The sequence below is a fragment of the Aquila chrysaetos genome, chromosome 19, assembly GCF_900496995.4.
Source record: "Aquila chrysaetos chrysaetos chromosome 19, bAquChr1.4, whole genome shotgun sequence".
Taxonomy (NCBI): Eukaryota; Metazoa; Chordata; class Aves; order Accipitriformes; family Accipitridae; genus Aquila; species Aquila chrysaetos.
In genome coordinates this window covers 24231777-24253784 of record NC_044022.1, presented here as the reverse complement: position 1 = coordinate 24253784, position 22008 = coordinate 24231777, and the positions used below count along the sequence as shown (strand labels likewise).

General features: G+C 45.7%; 1 protein-coding gene across 4 annotated transcripts in view; it reads left to right on the top strand.

The window, feature by feature from the left end:
• The window catches only part of MYO7A (myosin VIIA), a 104246-nt gene that overhangs the window by 70912 nt on the left and 11326 nt on the right, over nucleotides 1-22008 (top strand). For 3 of the 4 annotated variants that reach the window (XM_030042258.2, XM_030042257.2, XM_030042255.2), the window contains 19 exons: nucleotides 561-645; nucleotides 1527-1745; nucleotides 1913-2020; nucleotides 2583-2792; nucleotides 3345-3548; nucleotides 4401-4577; nucleotides 6295-6384; nucleotides 7660-7787; nucleotides 9079-9205; nucleotides 13467-13586; nucleotides 14312-14485; nucleotides 15722-15949; nucleotides 17212-17382; nucleotides 18398-18515; nucleotides 18809-18935; nucleotides 19050-19219; nucleotides 19324-19514; nucleotides 20066-20190; nucleotides 21025-21182. In XM_030042258.2, coding sequence (XP_029898118.1) covers nucleotides 561-645; nucleotides 1527-1745; nucleotides 1913-2020; nucleotides 2583-2792; nucleotides 3345-3548; nucleotides 4401-4577; nucleotides 6295-6384; nucleotides 7660-7787; nucleotides 9079-9205; nucleotides 13467-13586; nucleotides 14312-14485; nucleotides 15722-15949; nucleotides 17212-17382; nucleotides 18398-18515; nucleotides 18809-18935; nucleotides 19050-19219; nucleotides 19324-19514; nucleotides 20066-20190; nucleotides 21025-21182 — 2930 coding nt within the window. Of the gene's footprint in view, nucleotides 1-560; nucleotides 646-1526; nucleotides 1746-1912; nucleotides 2021-2582; nucleotides 2793-3344; nucleotides 3549-4400; nucleotides 4578-6294; nucleotides 6553-7659; nucleotides 7788-9078; nucleotides 9206-13466; nucleotides 13587-14311; nucleotides 14486-15721; nucleotides 15950-17211; nucleotides 17383-18397; nucleotides 18516-18808; nucleotides 18936-19049; nucleotides 19220-19323; nucleotides 19515-20065; nucleotides 20191-21024; nucleotides 21183-22008 lie in introns of all 4 variants that reach the window. The other variant, XM_041118586.1, reaches the window with a different exon arrangement.

The following is a 22008-nucleotide window of genomic DNA, read 5'->3' as shown; positions in this document are numbered from 1 at the left end:
TGTCCCTTAGGCTTTGCAGAAAGGGCATGTGCTGGGTAACTCAGCAATCTTTCCCACAGTAATCCTAGTGAGACCCCCAAGCCCTTCCAACGCGATTGTCTCCGAGGTGTCTACAGGTAGGACCAGGCCAGGCTAAGACAGATGGGAGGAGCAGATGAGGGTAGCAGGGTGGTGTTGCTGAAGTTTGCTCTTGATCATTTGGGTGAGACTGAATTCGTTTTCAGGCGCTAGGACTGACGTAGGGGGAGCAGGCAGGGAAGAGATTTCAGATGCAAGAGGAGGGTGCAGGGCAGGGGGAAGGAAGGGACCAGTCTCAGCATCTCCTGCTCTGCCCATTCCCATAACCTGGCAGAACCTGCCTGCAGAGACCTATCCGATGGAGCCCCTACAGATCTTTTTATGAAAGCGAGGAGAGCTGGGGGAGGAGACTTTTTCAGGGCAAAAATGCAGTGTTTACTCCACGTGGCTGCTCAGTTTCAAATCTCCAGAGAATGAGGCCCAGGAGATGATGATAACTTGCGGCCAAACCGCAGAGGCAAGTGATTGAAATGCCTTTGCAGGTCCAATTTCCTGAAAGTGAGAAATTCAGTCCTGATGATTCAGAGATACTGGCGTGGACATAACTGCAGGAAGAACTATGGTGCAGTAAGTACAGGGGTGCTTCCTCACACCTCTGCCTTCCTACCCCTTTCAGCTGGGACATACGTAAGAGTTTCCTGGCTCAAAATGCCCCACTGGGAGTAGGGGGTGGGGTTGGCTTTTATCGGTTGGAGCAATGAATGGAGGTTTGCTCTTGCTGCTTTGCCTTCTCATTGAAGAAAGCACCTGACCACCTTCTAGTTGTCCTTTTCCCCATCCATTGCACCAACAGGTCACTTGGGGTTTTAAAAGTCTTCCCCTAGTTTCCAGGTGACTGAAAACTCAAGAGCAGCTTCCTCTGAAAAACAGACTCCATCTCCAGGTGGGACCATATCTGGGTTTCTCCCCAGGCCAGTCCATGGCCCTCTTCTCTCCCTGTCCCAGCTGGCTCTCACCCAACAGCAGGTCATTTGGGAGGTGTGTTGGGGTCTAAAGTGTCTCAATATCATCCTCCAAGCCTGCAACTTGATAGGAATAGCCACTTCCAGGCTGGTCAGAATGCTGCCTCCTGCCATGAAACAGCACCTTGGCTGTCAGGCAGGAGGTCTGCAGATGCTGGACCTCCATGGGAGCAACCCTCGTGGCTTGTGGCTACCTTGAGATGACCAACCAGACCCCCTGAGGCCTCTCAAGGGCAGAAAATCTGTAGGACTCAGTGAGGAAGAAGCTGCCTTTGTCCTTCCTGGGCTTTGAATCAGTGCAGCAGCCGGAGGGCTTCATTTCTCCACCCTCTTGGAGAACCTCCCTCCCAAAGGCTTATCCTGGTGGGGGCTGATTTCAGTGGCTCTTGTTTACAGCTGTGCAAGAAGGAGATTAGCAATGGAAATCTGCTTATGGTGGGCGAGCCCCAGGGTGGTGGGGTGGTTTCATCCTGCTCCCTCTTGCAGATGCGGATCGGCTTCCTGAGACTGCAGGCCCTCTACCGATCCCGCAAGCTCCACAAGCAGTACCACATGGCTCGCCGGCGGATCATCGAGTTTCAGGCACGGTGCCGGGGCTACCTGGTCCGTAGGGCTTTCCGCCACCGCCTCTGGGCTGTCCTCACCGTCCAGGCATATGCCCGGGGCATGATCGCCCGAAGGCTGTATAAGCGTCTCCGGGGGGAGGTAAGTACCGCGGAAAAGAGGTCGGTCATGGGAAACGGAGGTGGGGAGAGGGGAAATAAACATGCTTCTGCATCACGTGCTCAGGGGATTGTTTCTTAAAGAGCAAAAAAGAATTTCAAAAATAAGTAGATGCCTGTTCAGAAGGGCTCTTGTGTTTATTCCCCCAGTATCATCGACGCCTGGAAGCAGAGAAACTTCGGCTGGCGGAAGAGGAACGACTCCGAAAGGAGATGAGTGCCAAGAAAGCCAAAGAGGAAGCAGAAAAGAAGCACCAAGTACGCAGGGACTGATTTGTTTCTGGGGCTCTGTCTCTGTTTTCCAGGGACTGGTTTTTCTCCTTTGAGGGGGAATGCCAAAAACATCTGAGGGATTTCTGCCCTGCTTGAGCGGTTTGTATTTAATTCACTAAAGTACTCTATGCTCTAACTAGTTTGAAGCTGCTCCAGAATTTCTGATCTGTTGCACAGGAATGCCAGAGATTACGGTTATTATTCACTTGCTTTTGCTATTGTATAAACGCTGAAGGGGGAACTGGGACACTGAGTGTGTGTGCACATACATGGTTGTTGTATAAAAGAAAAAAATAAGGTCAGTGAGAGTCTCTGTGCATGGACCAAGCCCCCTAAACAGGCACTAAGGAAGGAAAAAATGTTATTGCTTTGTCCCTCTGCAGTTAGGAAACTGAGGCATGGACATGTCACTGATTTGCTCCAAGTCACGATGATGGTATAGTGCCCCAAGCACAGGGCAGTGTGGCTTTTTAAAGCCAGGCCCTGCAGAATTTAGTGCCAGCTCTTTAGAGGGAGCAGTTCACTCATTGTACTTGTCCTCTTACAGGTACGCCTGGCCCAGCTGGCGCGGGAAGATGCAGAGAGAGAAGTAAAGGAGAAAGAGGAAGCACGTCGGAAGAAAGAGCTCTTAGAAAAAATGGAGAAAGCTCGCAACGAGCCAGTGAACGACTCGGAAATGGTGGACAAAATGTTTGGATTCCTGGGGACGACCTCCTCCCTGCCTGGCCAGGAAGGACAGGCACCCAACGGCTTCGAGGTACTAGAGACATACACAAGCCTGGCTATCAATGAAAGGATTTAGCAACACATTAATGAGTCAGGGGAGAGTACAGCAATACAAAAGTGGGTCTCTGAAGGCTTCCTTCAAGACCAGGCTCTTCTGTGTAGCCCCAGAGGGTTACCATGCTGTGGCTGGGGACAGGCAGGCAGTCTGCAGGCTTTCTCTGGGGCCATGGAATGGAGGAGAGCAATATCACTATAAGATCATTGAGGAGCCGTGGTCTTTGAGATCTTTTTCTTCATGGTTCATCACAGCTCACGCCATTTAGCTCTTGGACACCCTTTCCCCATGCTAGGAGTGGGGCCATGCTTGTTGCTTCTCCTACTGCCCTGGGGACATTCCTGGGCACAGGCATGTCCTTCAGGACTTGGGCTTTGCATGGGCTCCAGAGCTATATTTCATGATTTTCCCTCCAGCTGGCTTTTCCTTTTGGGATGGAAATCAGATGGACAGAAGTCAGGCCCAAAGGGAAAGGGTAGTTCAGTATTTAAAGCCATGCTGAGTGCCTGACATGTCCTTCCCCACCAGGATCTTGAGCGAGCACAGAAGGAGCTGGAGGAAGAGGACCTGGATGCAGCATTGCCTCTCCCTGAGGAAGAGGAGGAAGATCTCTCAGAGTACAAATTTGCCAAGTTCGCTGCCACGTATTTCCAGGGCACGACAACACACACCTACATCCGCCGGCCTCTCAAGCAGCCTCTCTTGTACCATGAGGATGAAGGAGACCAGTTGGTGAGGCAGGGGATGGAAAGCCTCGAGCAGGGCAGGGTGGGTGGGAGCAAGCCTGGGGAACCCTTCAGCCAAAGGGCACCAGCAGTTTCCCTTTGGGATACACTGGCGTGTTCATGGTTTGGCGGAGAGCACAGCCCTCATCTGCTGCGCGTGTGTCAGTAGACATTGTCCCACCAGCATCCTTTGAGCAATGACAAGACAACAAGCATTAGAGGGATGTAGCAGTAGAGGGGTGAGTCCATCTCTGTACCTTGATATTTGTGTTAAGACAATTAATGAAGTGGTCTAGGCTCAGGACCTGGATGATAAAAACTGTTGAGCGAGTACCGCTTGTAAAGCAGCTACTCAGCAGCTGTAAAAGTTGCTTCTTACCTTGTCATATGCACCAGTGCAGAGCTAGCAGGGAAGAAACACTTGATCTACAGCCAGCAGTACAAGAGCAGAACCGTACTGCACCTGCATGGCTATAAAGAACATTACATTGCCCATGAACTTGCCTTCACTGTGGTTCTCCTTCCTCTCTGCAGTGGGTTAGGAGCTGTCGGTCACTGCCCCTCTATAAGGTTGGCATCTCCTGGCCAAGAAACAAACCTCTTCTAGGGTGCACAGACACACTCATGACGGCATGAACACAGAGCCTGAATTTGCGGTCCCAGCCACCAGCCTGCCCGGCTTGTTCAGATGGAGTGTATGTTGCAGGCAAAACTGTTATGTGTGATGCAGGAAAATGTTTTATCTTCTGCAGATGTACAGAGAGACCACAGTGGCAATCCTGATGGATTCAGCATGGCTTGACCACCCCCTCCACTGCCCTGGTGCAAGCTAATGGAGTTAATCTTTCCTTTCAAATAGGCAGCACTTGCTGTATGGATCACTATCCTCCGTTTCATGGGAGACCTCCCTGAGCCGAAATATCACACAGCCATGAGTGACGGTGGCGAGAAGATACCAGTGATGACAAAAATCTATGAGACTCTTGGGAAAAAGACGTATAAGAAAGAGCTGCAGGCTCTGCAGGGAGAAGGAGAGGTAACTGCTGTGGCTGTAAAAGAGAAATTATTATTAGCTTTTGGATATTGAAATGTGTTGGAAAGAAACAACTTGTGGGGTTTGCTGCAGGCAGTTTGTTGTCTTCATTTGCAATTACGCTAAGAAGGGAGAATTGCCTGTGTGTCACGTGTTGATCTTGTCCCTTCTTCTTCACAGGGAGAACTGAATGTTCCCCAGCAATACAGTAAGGAAAGTGCCCTGATATCTCTCACAGGGCTTTGATCTCTCTCCTCTGCCTCACAGGGCAGAAACACATGGGGAGAATGCAATGTCCTGTGTCATTGGTCTGTCATTTGGAGATTTCTTTTTGATCTGCCCTGGGTCAGAAGAGACTAAATTAAAAATGTGCCCTTAATCTTGGAGCAGGAAGTAAAGAGTTACCAGGAGATTAAGCTGTGGAAATGAAAAAAAAAAAAAAAAAATCCCTATTGCAACCTCAGTGCATTCTGGGATGTCACTGCAGGACTTCATCTTAGGACCCTTCCCAGATAAGACGTTGATCTGGATAAATCGCTGTCCATAGCACTGATTTGCTTTCATCTCTGGCAATTACTTTATTCAACAGGACAAGATATTACCTGGTATTGGCATTTTCTAGATGGCACTGTTGCATTTTCAAGATTTTTCTGTAGTATCATCTTGACAAGCCCCGGAGGCATTTTCAGATGTAAATTAACAAATCTCCAAGCTTTTAGAGACGGTGATATCATTCAGCACTTTCAGTGAATTACCTGGGAAGGATAGTAGCCTCATCTGGATTGTAATTCTGTGAAAATATACACCAAGAATCACCTTTCATTCTTTCTAACCACCATTTCTTGCTTGTTTATTACAAAAAGGCATATTTTGGCCAATTGAGACATCAGGTAGTATGGAAGAGAAGGAAAATTTAAGCTGTCATTTTCCCCTGTGGTTATATCTGCTCTGCAGAGTGCACAACAGTGCAGAGGTGTCTGAGCTGACCCCGAGTGTGATGATATGCAAAACCAGGTTTACAGTAGCAACTTGGCTTTGTAATGGATATAAACCATCACATCTGCAGGAGCCAAGTGTTGATTTGCTGTAAAATTACAAGTGATTATCCATGCCATTTTAATCCCACAGCTGACATAAATTTGGTATGAAAATAGAAAGCCAACAGTAACTTGATGATAGGTAGTCAGTGCCTGGGTCTGTCCTACATCAAATTTATTCTTCTGGGAGCTCTGATAGAGCACAGAGCTGATTAACGGTGATGAAACCACAATGGGTAACTACCCATCCATGAATCCCTGGCTAGATGACTTCCAGCTCACAAACCTGCTGTGCAAATGGCTCATCTCAGAGGGTGGCCTTGCTCATCTCATTTGCGATGTAGGAACAAGCCTGAATGGTATACAGCAGAACTGGGTGGACCTGGGTTGACTGGGAGTCAGCCATGTATTCAACATAACTTTTTTCACATGTCCCCAAAATGTAATTTTGATCTGAGGGAGGCTCATTGATTAGAGAGTATCTACAAAATTCAGAGCCAGACCTGGGTTACCGGGGGCCACGGGAATATGGGTCCACACTTCTGGTTCCCACCAGCCCCTGCAATATCTCACTCTGCCGAGGATTAATGGTCTTTTGCAGGAGCCTGGGGGAGGCAGGGAGAGCACGTACTCGGCAGGGCTCTGTGTCTCACCGCATTGCATCCACGCCTCTTGCTTTGCAGAGTACTCACATTGATGGGCACAAGAAGAACAGTGTGCGGCACAAACTGGTCTCCTTAACACTCAAGAAGAAATCCAAACTGACCGAGGAGGTGAGAGGAGACGCTTGGCCGCCTGGCAGCACAAGTGCCGTCGGATTGTCTGCAGCCCTCTCTGACTCTCTTCTGCTTTTCCCTAGACAACATAGAACCAGCCCTCCTCTGGGTTTGGCGCTACCTGTCTCTCTGCCTGAAAGATTTAAGGAGTGTTTAAGGGGAAAGGTTGGCTTCCCGTGTCTCCTTGAGTCATTCTGCACCTCGCGCCGGCCTCCCCTCGGCTCCCGTTCTCCATCCATCCGGCACCTTCCCTCCCCTCTTTCACAGCCCTCCATCTAGCTGCCGACACCTCCCACCGCTCTGCGATGGTCTGAATGTTATCCCTGCTTTTAGATTCCTGCCCTCAACCGTGGTGTAGGTAGCAGCGGTGGGGGTCTCACCCACCCTCCGCTCCTCTCCACTGCCAGGGGCAAAACTCCCCACGGGAGCAGTTAGCCCAAGCTGAGAGCTTTTGAAAATCCCATCTCAAAAGAGTGAGGAGCAATAAATCTTTTTTTTTTTTGGGGGGGGGGGATGAAAGCAATGCAAAGACATGGATTCAGTCTTCTTTCACACACTGCCATGTCCACTTCCAGAGCAGGCACCTTCTCACCTGGCTGTAGGTGCTTGAGAGCGTAAAAATGCTCTCTGAGATAGTCACCTTCCTTCCCTTTAGGGTCAGTGGGGAGAAATAGGACCCAATATAGCTTACCCTAATGTGGCTCTGAAAGCACTCTAGAAACGCCCGTCTTTCTCCAGCAGCTCTAAATTGAGACTAGGTTGACTGGCTGAGACAGAGACCTGGTGGGTGGATGAATGCCATCCCTGTTTTCACAAACAGCACCATGCTTATGTGCTTTTGGCTGCATCATTAGCATGGGGAGCGGGTCCATTCTGTCAGTGTTTTAATAATTTTCTTAATATAACTGAGTTAAAGGGACAGGCCTTCCGTGCCAATAAGCTGGGGTTATTCCAGAGATCATTGGTGGCCCTTTTCTGGCTGCAGGACCAGCTCAGAGCTGGGATGCAAGGGTGCCATTGTAGAAACCCTGGGCAAAGACCAAGCAGGTGGGAGTGTGACTAAACAGGACAATTTTCAGCTTCACTCGTATGTGATTAAAGCCAACAAAGTCACACCCTCTCATCGCCGATAAAGTGCTAGACTGAAGAACTTCTGAGACCCCTCCTGGCTGGTGGAGGAGTCCTCCTGGGGAGCACCACACATTTGGGATGGGGGTGGGGGGGACGTAGTAACTGGCTGTACTGAAAGAGAGCAATGTGTCTGGTTGGCAGGTGACAAAGAGACTTCACGATGGTGAGTCCACGCTCCAGGGTAATAGCATGCTCGAAGACCGACCCACCTCCAACCTGGAGAAGCTCCATTTCATTATTGGTAATGGCATCCTCAGGCCAGCCTTAAGGTTAGAAATCAAGACAAAGGCATAGACATGCCATTCTTGTCATTCCTTCTTCCTTGAGCTATCGTCCAAATGATTTTGCTACTGTGTGCATCTTTACAAGGCTCTCATTATATCATTTTTTTGGTTGTGTTGTGTAATACGGGCTGGGCTGGATCATGTTCTTTACTATCCATATCAGGCCTGATGGGAAGACCACAAAGAGAGACTCAAATGCTTCTGAAAGTGTTAGTGGCTACTGGATTGGGTTTTTTAATGCTCAGTCTTGTTGTTCACTACCCTTTGTTTTCTATTTGACCTTTAAATCTCTTTTGTTTGTGCGAATATTTTTAATGGTATACTAATGAAAAACAAACTCATTTCAGTTGCTAAATTAAGCATTCGAAAATTGGAAAGTGCCAAACTAAGGCCAACATCTTTGGTTTAGCCCATTTATATATGTGCATGTTATAATACAGTCCTCTTTTATGTAGTCTCATGCTCTTTTCACTCACACCTATCTGCTCACTCCAGGAACAGTGGGCATCCTCATCTGATGACCAGCATCTCTAATTTTCATTTTATCCTCCCAGTTCACCATGAAAACCTTAGCCTTACTTTTCTGCACAAAGTCTGCTCTGAATGCAGACATTGTAGTGTCCCATGGGCTTTCCCATGGGGTTTGTCAGTATAACAGGTTGGCTAACATTTTTGTTGCCTCCCATGTAGACAAGGAAGTACTGTTATTCCTCATTTTGCATGTAGAGAACTAAAGTTAAAGTCAAAAGTGGACATTAAATCCCAAATTGAGACACCTGTCAAAGTATGTGCCTGTTTGGATGTAAGAGGTCGCCAAACCTTGACCTCCACTGGAGCTGATAGCTCCAGCAAATTAATATTCCCAGCTGATGGCCCTCTATTAAAGTTAGTTTAGGAGACTTTCTTGGTGTTACTAGGAAATCTTTGTAAGAAGCCAGAATAGATTCCATCATCCAGAGGTGACACTGAGCTTCCTTGAACCTTGAGACTCCTTTTTATTTCCCTCTTTCTCTAAGCAGTGTCAGTCAGCTGGGGGAAATCTCAGCTGAAGCACGGGGAAGACTAGGTGGACGTTACAGGACTGGTGATGGATGGCATTTTAGAGACACTGCAGCGATCAGGGTGACCATCATAAGGGCAGTTAAATTAATATCCTTGTGATGCTAAAATGAACTTTTAACTATCAATCACATGCAGACAGGGTCTGTCTCTCTCTCTGTTCGTGTTGAAAGCCACCACCTCCTTAACTCTAATGCTTTTTTCATTCCTATTGCAGGGATGAAATCTATTGTCAAATATGCAAGCAGCTGACCCAGAACCCATCCAAAAGCAGCCACGCCAGGGGCTGGATCCTGATGTCCCTCTGCGTGGGATGTTTTGCTCCTTCTGAGAAGTTTGTGAAGGTAAATTGTAGATTATATTTGTCTCATGAATTATCTGCCAGTACATTTTCTTTTCCATCCATGGGAACAGCTTTTCTCTTGGGTTTCACAGTACAGGGAATCCTGGTCTTTATCTTTGCCAGGAATGAAAATGACATCAAGTTCCTAAGAAAAGTATGCGTGATCCCATGTTCAACGTCTAAAGTGGATCAGGCGAGTCACTCGTGAGAAGTGACTCTCTCTTTCCTATGATAGTAAAGGGAGTGTAAACAACTTGTTCAGATGATGCCTCCTGCACTGCAGGTGTGTGAAGATGTGATTAAATGACTTCTGGCAGGAAAGTTGATTGTGGGAGGCTGCAAGTGGAATTTGTACACCCAAAATAGCCCAGATTTCTCCCCTATTTCTCACATGCAAAGGTCTATGCATTCATTCAAGCATCTTACTGGCTTTGACAGTATGACCTTAGGCCTGTACTCTAACAAACTTGGCAAGGAATAGTACTACACAGCTAATTATAAATATAACTTAATATAAAAAATTGCACATATAAAGGCAAGCGTTTAATTTACCTAGAAGTATATTTGCATAGTTGCTCTCTGCATGCTACAACTTGCCCCACCATGTGTCATACTGAAAACATCCAGCTCTAAACAGCCACATGAGAGATGACATGTAACGTATCTTCAGAAGCACTGTGGATCAGCAGGACTGAAGTCAGTGGGAGATGCTAAGCAGCTGACACTTTTGAAAATCAGGTTGTTCTTAAGGATTTTCTTTTTTTCTGGGCAAAGTTTTCTTGCTTAGATTTGAACAGTCTGCCTTCCAAATGAGTTGCACACCTACAGTCTGACTAACACCCTGTAATGGTTTAAGCCCAGCCAGCAATTAGGCACCATGCAGCCGCTCGCTCATTGCCCTCGCCCCCTGCCCCGCAGTGGGATGGGGAGGAGAATAAAAAAAAAGTAGAACTCGTGGGTTGAGATAAGAATGATTTAATAACTAAAGTAAAATAAAATGTAACACTAACAACAACAACAACAACAATAATAATGATAATAATAATAGTGAAAAGGAATATGATAAAAGATAAACCCCAAGAAAAGACAAGTGATGCACAATGCAATTGCTCACCACCCACTGACCAATGCCCGAGCAGCGATCTGTGCCTCCTGGCCACCTCACCCCAGTTTATATACTGAGCATGACGTTCTGTGGTATGGAATATCCCTTTGGCTAGTTCGGGTCAGCTGTCCTGGCCATGCTCCCTCCCAGCTTCTGGTACACCTGCTGGCAGAGCATGGGAAACTGAAGAATCCTTAACTTAGGATAGGTGCTACTTAGCAACAACTAAAACATCCGTGTGTTATCAACATTATTCTTACATTAAATCCAAAACACACTATACCAGCTACTAAGAAGAAAATGAACTCCATCCCAGCCGAAACCAGGACACACACACTGGACTGCTCAAGTTAATCCCATGCCTAAGAGTTTAGCCGGCTCAGGGCAAAGGGCTCAGCACTGTGTCTTTGCTTAGCCATGTTATAAGACCTCCTTTGTCCCTCTCAGATCTTTGAATGTTGGAGCCTGGACCTTCTCACTAGCCTGCTGGAGATAAAGATGTTCCATTAATTACCATAGATATCAGATCAGGTACTGTGTCCTCAGCACTGAAAGAGCTGAAGTCAAGAATAGAAATCCCTCCTTCATCCCCAGGCCTTGCCAGTATGAAATCTAATAAAGCAGATAAATCACTGGCAAAGTGGCAGAAAATTAAATTATGTCTGGAAATGAGATCTGAGAAAGTATCCCACAGGAGGTTGTGTGGGTTTAAATCTTTAATAGCGGAACATTATTTTAGGTGAGCGAAGCACTTCTCAGAAATAATTTATGGGTAGCTCTGGAGACTCAGACATAGAATCATAGAACACTTTGGGTTGGAAGGGACCTTTCAAGGTCATCTAGTCCAACCGTCCTGCCATGAGTGGGGACTTCTTCAACCAGATCAGGTTGCTCAGAGCCCCGTCCAACCTGACCTTGAACAATTCCAGGGATGGGGCATCGACCACCTCTCTGGGCAACCTGGGGCAGGGTTTCACATGTACCTCTGCCTAAAGTTACGGTCCATGCTGAAATATGTGGCAATATCCCCAAGAGCTTTGGAGAGGGTTTATGCTAATTCTGCCCTCATTCATCACTCTTTTGCACCCTGGGCTGTTGGAGATGATAGGCAGCCTGTGGTGACAGAAACTCCTCGAGTATGAGTACAAACAACATTTGCAGCAGCCCACACTGGTTACCTTTCAGAGCCCCAGTCTTGCAAACAGCAACACACAGGCAGTGACTTGGGCAATGTCTCGGATCTCCTCTGAAGCCACTGTAGTTGTCCATGGGGACATCACTGACACCTTCCAGCTTAAAATGTTATGTTTTGAGATAAAACATTCTCATGATGAAATGTTAACTCTGCCCCTGAACCACATACGTTCCCATCCAGACTCACTTTTTTGTTTTGTGAAAAGCAGAGGAATATTCAGTTTGTTGGAGTTCAGTGAACGTTTCAGTTTTGAAGCTACATTAACCCAGGCCACCTAGTCCAGTCTGTTCTGGGTTGGGAGACAAATTCCATGTCAGTGCCAGACCTTAATCTCAGACTATCTATTAATACCATGTTTTCAGGAGTTATTAGTCTGCCAAAATCTGATTTACTGCGAGTTCACTGAGTACTGCTTTAACTGTGCAATAGCTACCATGCAATGTATGATAGCCACACGTTGGCTATCAGCCAGTTAACTAGATGACATTTTGTTAACCTCACTTCTTTTTCAATTGATGTCTTATTTTCTCATTTAGCAGTAATTATCCACCATTTAATAGAAGGAAAAGCATATGAGGGTAAATATCTCTTAGCGTTTCTTTCCTATACTCTTCCACACAGTGAATATTGTATCAGACTCCTGGTTACTTTTCTCCTGAAACCTCTAGGCTCTAACTTTAATAGCAGCAATATTATGGAAAAGATGAGGAATTTCAGGAAACTGTTGTGCCTGGAAGTTGTTCCACAACCTTCAAAAGTGTCAGTTAGAACTGAACATTTTGAGAAGGATTTAGCTGATAATGAGGCAGTCTTCAAGATGTTTTCCTGCTCCCAAATAGGAAGGTCACACTTTGGATCCCATTAGACACCTTTATCACATCTTATGCTAAGCATGGGTCAAGAAACTTTAGCACTCCTGTTCTTTGTACCGATCTTTCAACTAGTAATGGACTTTGGTGGGAAGGTTCAGTCACAAGGAAGGAGAAATACAAAAAATATGTAATTACATAGTTCATTATTAACAGCATAATTAAAAACTACACTTTTACACAGCATCAGCTGCTTGCAGTCATTTGCAACAGCTCCCATCCATATAACTGGGCTATATTACCTAGTTATTTCAGAGTATCTCTGTAAGTTACTATTGACAGAGACAGCTGTCTCTCTACCCATGTTATTTATGGACTGACAGTGTTTTAGAGCAGTCTGTGTTACTGAAGGAACAACTGTATGTTATCATTCAGAGAACTCTTTATCTGTAAAGTGTCTCTGAAAAATATGATTTACAGAACTATTAGTCTTAGCTACCTTTTTGGCCAAGATATTTATGTAATATTTTTAAGTGTATTATCTTTCATATTGTGGAAGTCACTGGATTTAATTTTCTCTACAATAATGTGGTTTTATTTTTAATATACAGTGAAGTGCTTCAAATTCTGGTTTGGGATCTTCTAAAATGCAATTTAAAACCTGACTAAAGAAGCATCTGTTTAAAGTAAATGTGAAAGATCTTTTGTACTGGCTGCTAAGTGTTCTGAGTAGCATTTGCTTACAATTCCCCTGGATCACTACTTATGGGTCTTTTTCATTCACTCCCACCTTTTTGGCCAACACTCAATAATGCTTTATAGTACATCTTTAACGTACAGAGACAGAAAGCAGTGGCAGCAATAGCAGGAATAGAAAAGCTGCTGCACTGGCTTTGATCAAAGGTCTGTCTAGGCTGGTACCTTATCTCCACCGATGCCAGAAATGCACAGTGTAGGAACAAGGCAAGGGTGCAGACTGTCCTACTCCCTCTCAGCTTCCAGCAATGTGATGTAGGAACACCCTGAGCCTGAGCGGTATCACTGCCATGAGTCCCACAGAGCTTTTCTCCAGTAAAACATTGCTTTTTAACCTTTGCAAATGCTTGGCCTCTGGAGCCCATGGTCTAACCAACGTGTTCCCTGCTGCCAACAGTATTTAAGGAACTTTATCAATGGAGGCCCCCCGGGTTACGCTCCCTATTGCGAAGAGAGGCTGAGGCGGACGTTTGCCAATGGGACAAGGACACAGCCGCCCAGCTGGCTGGAGCTGCAGGTACGAGCCCTTCCATCCCCTCCCCAGGCAGCTGGGGCTCAGGGTTTAAGCCTTTCACTATCATGGGAACCACATTTCTGGCAGGACAGAAAGTAGCATGACAATATACCTATTTCTCTCAAGAATTTTCATGTATTTCCAAGATATGGCATTCCCTGTGCATCCTGGCTTTGCTCCAGAGTATGTTGAAGATCAGTTCCTTTGGCTACATCAATACTTTTAAATTAAATGTCCTCAAGAGTGCTCTCGGGCATTGAGGCCAGCTGGCACGGAGCAAGCCCCCATGTACGCTAGGAAACTGTCTTCCAGATGAACATGGCCACAGGCAAACTGCCTACTGAGAATGGTCCCTTGGACTTCTTCAGGGATAGCCGTAGCTGGAACAGGCACAGTTTGTACAGTAATTGTTCATTTTCTATGCTGATTTACTAGCATAGACAGCTGTGCTCCAGTGCCCAGGAGCATTCCCGGGCATGCTTGGATTTACTGGATTAGGCATTTTGATGACTGAATGTATTAAATAAAAAATCTGGGACTTCCAAGTGCTTCCAGTGGCTGAGCGTACATTATCCTGTTGAGAAGTATGTAGTATTGAAAAGCAGCCAGTCAGTGAGATCAGGAATTAGAAAATGGTTACCACAGTTGTGTGGAAGAGTATGTAGGTAAATGGTCTCAATGGGATTGAAATACACATGTCTTTATAAAGTTTGACTTTAATCCACTAGGCAACCAAGTCCAAGAAACCGATCATGCTGCCTGTCACATTTATGGATGGGACAACAAAAACGCTGTTGACCGACTCTGCAACAACCGCTAAAGAGCTCTGTAATTCTTTGGCCGACAAAATCAGCCTGAAGGACCGATTTGGCTTTTCGCTTTACATTGCACTTTTTGACAAGGTATATCTTAAGTTAGGTACGTGACTAGCTCTGTGAAAGAAGAGGGAGGTTCTCCGTGCCGTCACATATCTTGCAGAGGGCAGAAGGACCCTGTGCTCTGAGCAAATGGCCAGCCTTGAGGTCGGGAAGAAAGATTTCTACAGTGCAAGTCCCAGCATGATTTTTCACAATAAGAGTAGTTAAATGCTGGAGCAGGGCTGTAGAGACACTATGAAATCTCCCTCCTTGGAGATATTCAGAATTTAACAGGAGAAGGCACGAGGCAACCTGATCAAAGATGGTCCTGCTCTGACCAGTGGGCTGGACCAGAAACCTCCAGAAATGCCTTTCTACCTACATTATTCTGTGATGCTATGCTCTTACTCTCAGTCAAGATACTTTGAGGTGAATTTCCAGTAAAACAGCCTGGATTTTTATGCAAGGGAGAAAATATATTTAACTGGAAAGTTAATGGTTGAAATTAAGTTTCTAAAATGAGCTAAATTCCGAACTGCCATACCTGCATTGGCATTTAACCCAATTTATTTAACCTCAAAACATGCTTTTTTCAGAAATTCTGTAAAAATAAAGGTAAGCATAACTGAGAAGGGAAAACAGACCTAGGGTAAAACTTCATCAGGTGAGACAACAGCTGCAAGCCAATGAAACAGAATTATTCCTACAGCAGCTGTGTAAGAGGATGAAGTATATTCTCACCTCCAGATGTGGCCACCTCTGTCTGTGGGTGGAGAAGAAAATGGTTTATACTCCATCTTCTTCGTCTTTTTTGAGGAGATGTTCATCCAGGGATGTTCACTCAGCAGATATAGTGCTTTAGGGCTTCATGCCAGACCACAGTGAGAAGACAGAGGTGATAAATCTTCTGTAGCAGGACAGGCTTTTTGTTCTGGGTTTGTCTGATGCTTAGCATGGTTGGATCCAAGCCCATGACACTGAAACAGGGTGTTTCAAAGCACAGTATGAATAAACAATACTTTATAATGGGAACATTGGCTTTGCTAGTTCACGTTGATGTTCTCCTTTTATTCTGGATGGGAAACTGGGGCTCAAAACAAAATGGCTTACCCAGCTATGCTATAGACCTATTCAATCTTGGCTGGCTAGTAGAGATATAGCTACTTTGATTTATTTTGATAATAAAGGAAGCCTGGGTGAGTGACTCAGAGACAGATATCTCTACCTAGAAAGGTCAGCATTTAGTCGGGTATATGCCACATTTACCTCTGCCCTGACTAGGTCTCCTCGCTGGGGAGCGGCAACGACCATGTGATGGATGCTGTGTCTCAGTGCGAGCAGTACGCCAAAGAGCAGGGAGCGCAGGAGCGCAACGCGCCCTGGCGGCTCTTCTTCAGGAAGGAGATCTTCACTCCTTGGCACAACCCAAGTGAGGACAACGTGGCCACCAATCTCATTTACCAACAGATCGTGCGAGGGGTGAAGTTTGGGGAGTACCGGTGTGACAAGGTATGTGACCTCAGCAGCTACTGGTCTGGTCCAACATGTATCCTCGACATGGTGAAATAGGTTGCACCAAAGGGGATGAGAAATCTTCCTCCCTGAACACCCGCTAGCTTGGGGATTATGGTATTCGCTTGGGAAACAGTAGCTACAGGAATCTCATCCTCTTAGCTGGGGACAGACTGGACGCTCCCATGTGCTGCATGAGCACCCTCTCCTGGTGAATTTTGGATGCGGGAGTGAAAGGCCACTTCATCCATCAGCCTCATTTTGGAGGGCCACAGGCAGCCTGTAACCAGATCGCCAGATCAGGAATACACAGCAGGATCCTGTTTGGTGAATCCTGCTAAGCCTTAAACATGAGAGATGCTTTTCAGGATACCCAGACCTCTGCCATGCAATACAAACCCAGTAATGCTGCCATATGCTGAAGGGACATTGGCAGCAGAAACCTATGCCTCTAGAGTCTCTGGGAGCTTACAGATTTATTCCGGTGTCACTGAAACGAGCATCTCAAGAAAGATCAAAATCTCTGACAATATGTCCATCACAATTTTTTTTTGGCTTGTGTTTGAAATCATCCAGGTGTCAAACTGAAGTTATCTCTCTTCCCCAACACCTAATCATTCTCCTGTGGTCTGGTAGAGTCCAGTCACCTTGAGAACTAAACCATCTTTTCCCATCTATATTGCATTAACTGCAGCTCTTTTATCCTATGAGAAGTCCTGCCCTTTCTTCCTCCCCGTCTCTTGCTCCTGGTCTCCTCATGCTCTTATCATCTCAGTAGCTCTATTATTTGACCCCAAAGTGCTTGGAATGTAGCTGCATGGAAGGACATTTTACAGTTCTGCATTATGCACAGGTGCGTCAGCTGGTGGGCTTCTCAAGTATGAGAAATGATGGATACATGCAGTTTTCAATCATTAAACCCTGCCTACCATAGCAAAATCACCCACTGGTGACTGCAGGCATCAGAAGGAGACTGAACTTCAAGGAAAGACTGGGACAAACATGTTCACACACAGTACAGGGTTGCATGGTGCTGGTCACTGAACATGTTAAGGCTTAATCATAGCTTTTAGTGATCAATCCCTGAACTTCAGATGTTCAAAAAGCACTGGTGATGTTCTGCTGAAAGGAAAAATCCCCACACCATTCTGAAGCAGCAGTACATCCAGCCTCTACAAAGAGCTCTTTGAGTGATGGAGGATGGATGTTGAGGTGGTGGCCTGGTAACAGCATTAACTTGGCTTCTTTGGGTCCCACAGGAAGAAGATCTGGCAGAACTGGCTTCCCAGCAGTACTATGTGGACTACGGGTCAGAGATGGTACTGGAAAGGCTGCTAAATCTAATTCCATCCTACATCCCAGACAGAGAGATCACAGCTTCAAAAACAGTGGAAAAATGGGCTCAGCTCATTATAGCTGCACATAAAAAGGTGGGGACAATATATCACCTGGCAAGGGCCAAGGCATGCTTCAGTAGCTTCATGTGCTTTTTAAACATACATCAGACATCATAGCTCAGCTTTTAGCCTGGCCTGAAGCTAAAGCAAAGAGAAAGGGCAGGTTTTGTACTAGCAGTATTCAGCTAGTTTTACCACTGGTTTAGAGTCAAGATCTGACAAAAGACGACAACCTGCAGAGATTCACTGTGAGAAGCGAAATGCCATCTCCGGGGTCTCGTGTCTGTTACAAAGGATCATGGTGTTACTGGTTGTATTACAGTGGCAGTTCACGTCTCCAGGCAATGTCAGAACTTTATTGTGCCAGGCATTGTATAAAACCTCCCTGACTTCCTTTAGAACATTTGTGACACCTTCCCACAGCGACACCTTCCATAACTCATGACCACTCATGAGGGTTGGTCATCCAGGCATGAGAACTGGCATTCATTTAACAGCAGGAGCCAGCTTCAGATTAAGACCCCTAAAAATGTAAGCGTCTCCTTGTGCATTAGGAGTCTCACCTCCCATTACTGTCAATGGAGACCCAGGGATACAATTCAGTTGGATCTTGCAGGTCCTCCATCAGCCTGTCAGTTACATACAGAAGTCTCAGGTACCTGAGGATGTCCTAAATAAAGCTAGATGCTTGTGCTTAAGGGCTGTTGAGTGTCTGTTTCCAACTAAGGGACTGTCAAGCCAAAAGATAGACACCTACCTTAGGGAAACGCAAAGTTAGCTGAGATGAATCCCACCCAGACTGGTCACCCTAGAGGCTTGCCCAGCCTTCTCAAAGTCAAATTATTCTTTGAAGTGGGAACCAAAGGCCAGGACTTTGTCCAAACTATCACTTGTTCAGGTAGGACTTTCTTTGGCCCTTAGTGGCTTTGAGACCTCAATTAATATTAATTCCAAGACCTTCAGGTGACATGAATTGGTTTTGTTAGCTCTCTTCCTGGATATAACTGGGTTTGTGCTTCATGTTGGTTGTGGTTTGCTTTGTCTGTAGGGAATTTATACTCAGAAGAGGGCAGACCCAAAAAAAGTCAAGGAAGAGGTAGTGGATTTTGCACGTTTCAAGTGGCCTTTGCTGTTTTCTCGGTTTTACGAAGCCTTCAAATTCTCAGGTGAGTCAGTAGAGCACATCCCTGGAGCACAGGATGCTCCAAAGCAAAAAGGAAGGAGAGATAGGGACTCCACAGACAAGAAGACTTAATGGACCATCTAGCTGGTCTTTTTTTGATACATTATTTTTTGGCACATTCTGATTAGCAATGGCTCAAGCTACGAGTCTGCCACTATTTCTCTTACTAAAAATAACACTGAGGTTTTTGATCTTTGCATCCTCCTTTGAAATGCACACACTTTCTATATCCTAAGACACTTCATGAACTGATTGTATGTCTTGTCTTCAATTCAGGGCCAAGCCTGCCTAAAAATGATGTGATTGTAGCTGTCAACTGGACAGGGGTGTACTTTGTGGATGAACAGGAGCAGGTTCTCTTAGAGCTCTCTTTCCCAGAGATCACAGCTGTGTCAAGCAGCAGGTAAGGAGGAACAGATTTAGCTGGTAATCTCACCATAAACCATTCTTTTTCCAGGCTTTGCCTCTTGATGCCATTATGTTTCTTGTTTATGTCTCCTATAAAAACATATCCTAGAGGGGGAAAGTTGCAAGGGCAGAGTTTCACCTTGGCCACCATTAAAGGCGATGAATACACTTTCACCTCCAACAACGCAGAGGATATCCGCGACCTGGTGGTGACCTTCCTTGAAGGACTAAGGAAGAGATCTAAGTATGTGGTCACTCTCCAAGACAACCCAAATCCTGGTAAGTAAATGACCCAGCCCGGTGGTAAACATATAGATAGATTAATTACTTCCAAGGGATTTGGAAAAAAAAAAACACCAAACTAACGGTTGTTTTTCTTGCAGTGGGAGAAGAATCTGGGTTCCTCAGCTTCCTCAAAGGAGACCTCATAGTTCTGGACCAGGACACAGGAGAACATGTGATGAACTCAGGGTGGGCTAATGGGTTCAATGAACGGACCAAGCAGAGAGGAGATTTCCCAACCGATTCCGTGTACGTCTTGCCTACAGTCACCATGCCTCCACTGGAGATCGTGGTAAGCTGTCTTACAGAATGTCAAAACTTGATACAAAGCCTGAGGAGGTCAAAGGCTTCCTGAAGAGCTAGATCTAGCCAGAGTCTCCCTGATGATAAGGTGGAAACTAAAGTGTCTGAGAGAGGTGACAAGTTGTCCAAGGCCGAAGTGATCTCAGCCTTTCTTCTGATCTTGTCACCTCGAACACCAGAACCTTGTGACTTGGAATATCCATGAATCTAAATCCCTCCAGCTGGCCTGATCACTTGAATGTGTATTTGGGGTCGGAGGGAACCACTACATTCACGTATGGAGCTGTATCATCCAAAGCACATTATCTTCATTAGAAAATGATCCATGCTATGGAAACATTTGTTATTCCTTGCATTGGTGATGGAGAATGGCACAGAGAAATGACAATTGCACAGTTCTTACTATTAACTGGAATTAATGGGTTATTCTTATTCACTCACTGTTCTTCTTTTGATTTTGTATCTGCTTCCTCTCTCTGAATACACCAGATATATATTATATCAAATATACTGGGTGACAGAGACCTTTTCATCTCACAGGCACTGGTCACGATGACCCCTGACCAACGACAAGATGTTATCAGAACCTCTCAGCTGGCAATTTCAGACAGTGAAGAGAGAGTAAAGCCATACACCTTGGAGGAATTTTCCTATGATTATTTTAGGTGATTGTTTTAAACCATACTCAAAAATTATAGGAATAGGAATCCATATCCAGGTAGCTTGGGAATCGGGAAATTTTTGGCTATGGGAAAAGACTCCAAATATGCCCTTGTGTGACTTTGTACAATTGCAACCTCCAGTTTAGGTCATAGCATTTGAGCTGTAGGTTTTCCATGGACAAGGTTTCTTTTAAGAAAGATTTCTTCAGATTGGCTCAGCACAGGTGTAACTGTGAAATTTAGTATTATGTGAGAGGCTGTGCATAGTGGTCTCGTATTGCTTTCCTATGACCCCGTACACAGCCTCAGACCTCATAGGCAGCAGTTGAATTAGGTGCAGGCATTTTCATCTCAGCTCCAAAGATTTAAATGTGCGCCACTGCTGAATGCAACTGACCAAACTGATGCCAAAACTCCCACTCCTGTTCAGATGGGCTGGCAATCCAAAGAGGCAGACCAGATCCTCTGGGAAGTTTTCACCCTGGTAGGCTTGTTCTGCTAGGCAATATTCTTTCAGTGTCGCTGCCCTGACCATCCATCCATTGCCATCATTCTTCCTCTTGTGGTTAGACGCTTTTCGGGGTAGAGAAGATTGTTTTGGTGTCAGTACTTGGGCAGGGGCCCTAAGGGACTTTTCTGAGCCCTAGGAAAGTACAAATGGTTATCTTTGGGCAGAACCGGAGCTGGATACTTGCTGAACTGTGAAGTCCCATTTGATGTAAGAGTTCATTAGCCAGGTGCTGTGAGCAACCTTCCCAGGTGAAACACTGGCCACAAGCTGTCCCTTTTGTCATTCTAACCTCTCCACCTTTCCTCTTGCTTTGCCTTTGCCACCAGGCCACCCCCCAAGCATACCCTCAGCCGGGTCATGATCACCAAGAGCCGTGGGAAGGACAAGCTGTGGTGTTACACCCGTGAGCCCATCAAACAGCCGTTGTTGAAGAAGATCCTGGGCAGCGAGGAGCTGTCCCAAGAAGCCTGCATGGCCTTCATTGATATCCTTCCACTGCCTGGGGGAGCCCTTGGGCAACACGTCTGACAGGCAAAGGGCTGACCAGGCTCTTTAGGGCCACAAGCAAAGCCCTTGGAAAAGTTTCTTGTCCCTCTTAAGGGCTTTGGGACCATGTTGCAGGCTTGGAGATAGGTCTGATCCTGAAATCTGTACTCAAGCATCCTTGAGACCTGAGGGGTGTCTGCTTCTTACTAAATGAGGGCCAGAGAACAAGTTATTGAGTCCTGCTGGTCCACACTGCTTAGTGGTTAACTCACTGGCTCTGTTCTGGCTTGCTTCAGCTATGTCTCTCCAAAATACATCTGCTGTGGAAAGCTGTAGACCTAATCAGTGTGGATGCAAACAGTCCAGATTGCTCTAGGATCCAATCTTCATGGTTTGAACATTCTGTTTGTATAAGCCTGCTACTGATTAATATTACATTCTTGCTGCTAATACTGGTTTCCTCTTACTAGCAAATAATAACAGAAGGAGGAATTAAAAGAACTGGCAAAAAAACAAGAGGACATTTGTAATTTTATCCTTTTCCTCTTGCTGTGTCATACATGTTAATTCAGAAAACTGTGGCCTGTTCTCATGCAGAATAGTTGCAGTTTGGCATGATGGTGAAGGTCATTATTTGGTTTATGTTACTGCAGCTCCACTGGTGTCTGACACTAGCCGAAAATCTGGTCTTTTACAGTAGTACCTGTATGTGTGATCAGGTAACACATGATCACATGCAGCTTTCTTAGGTCTACATATCCTGACCCGAAAACAATTCTTTCCACCTGAGATGATGCATGATAAAGGGAGAGAGCTTGCTGGAC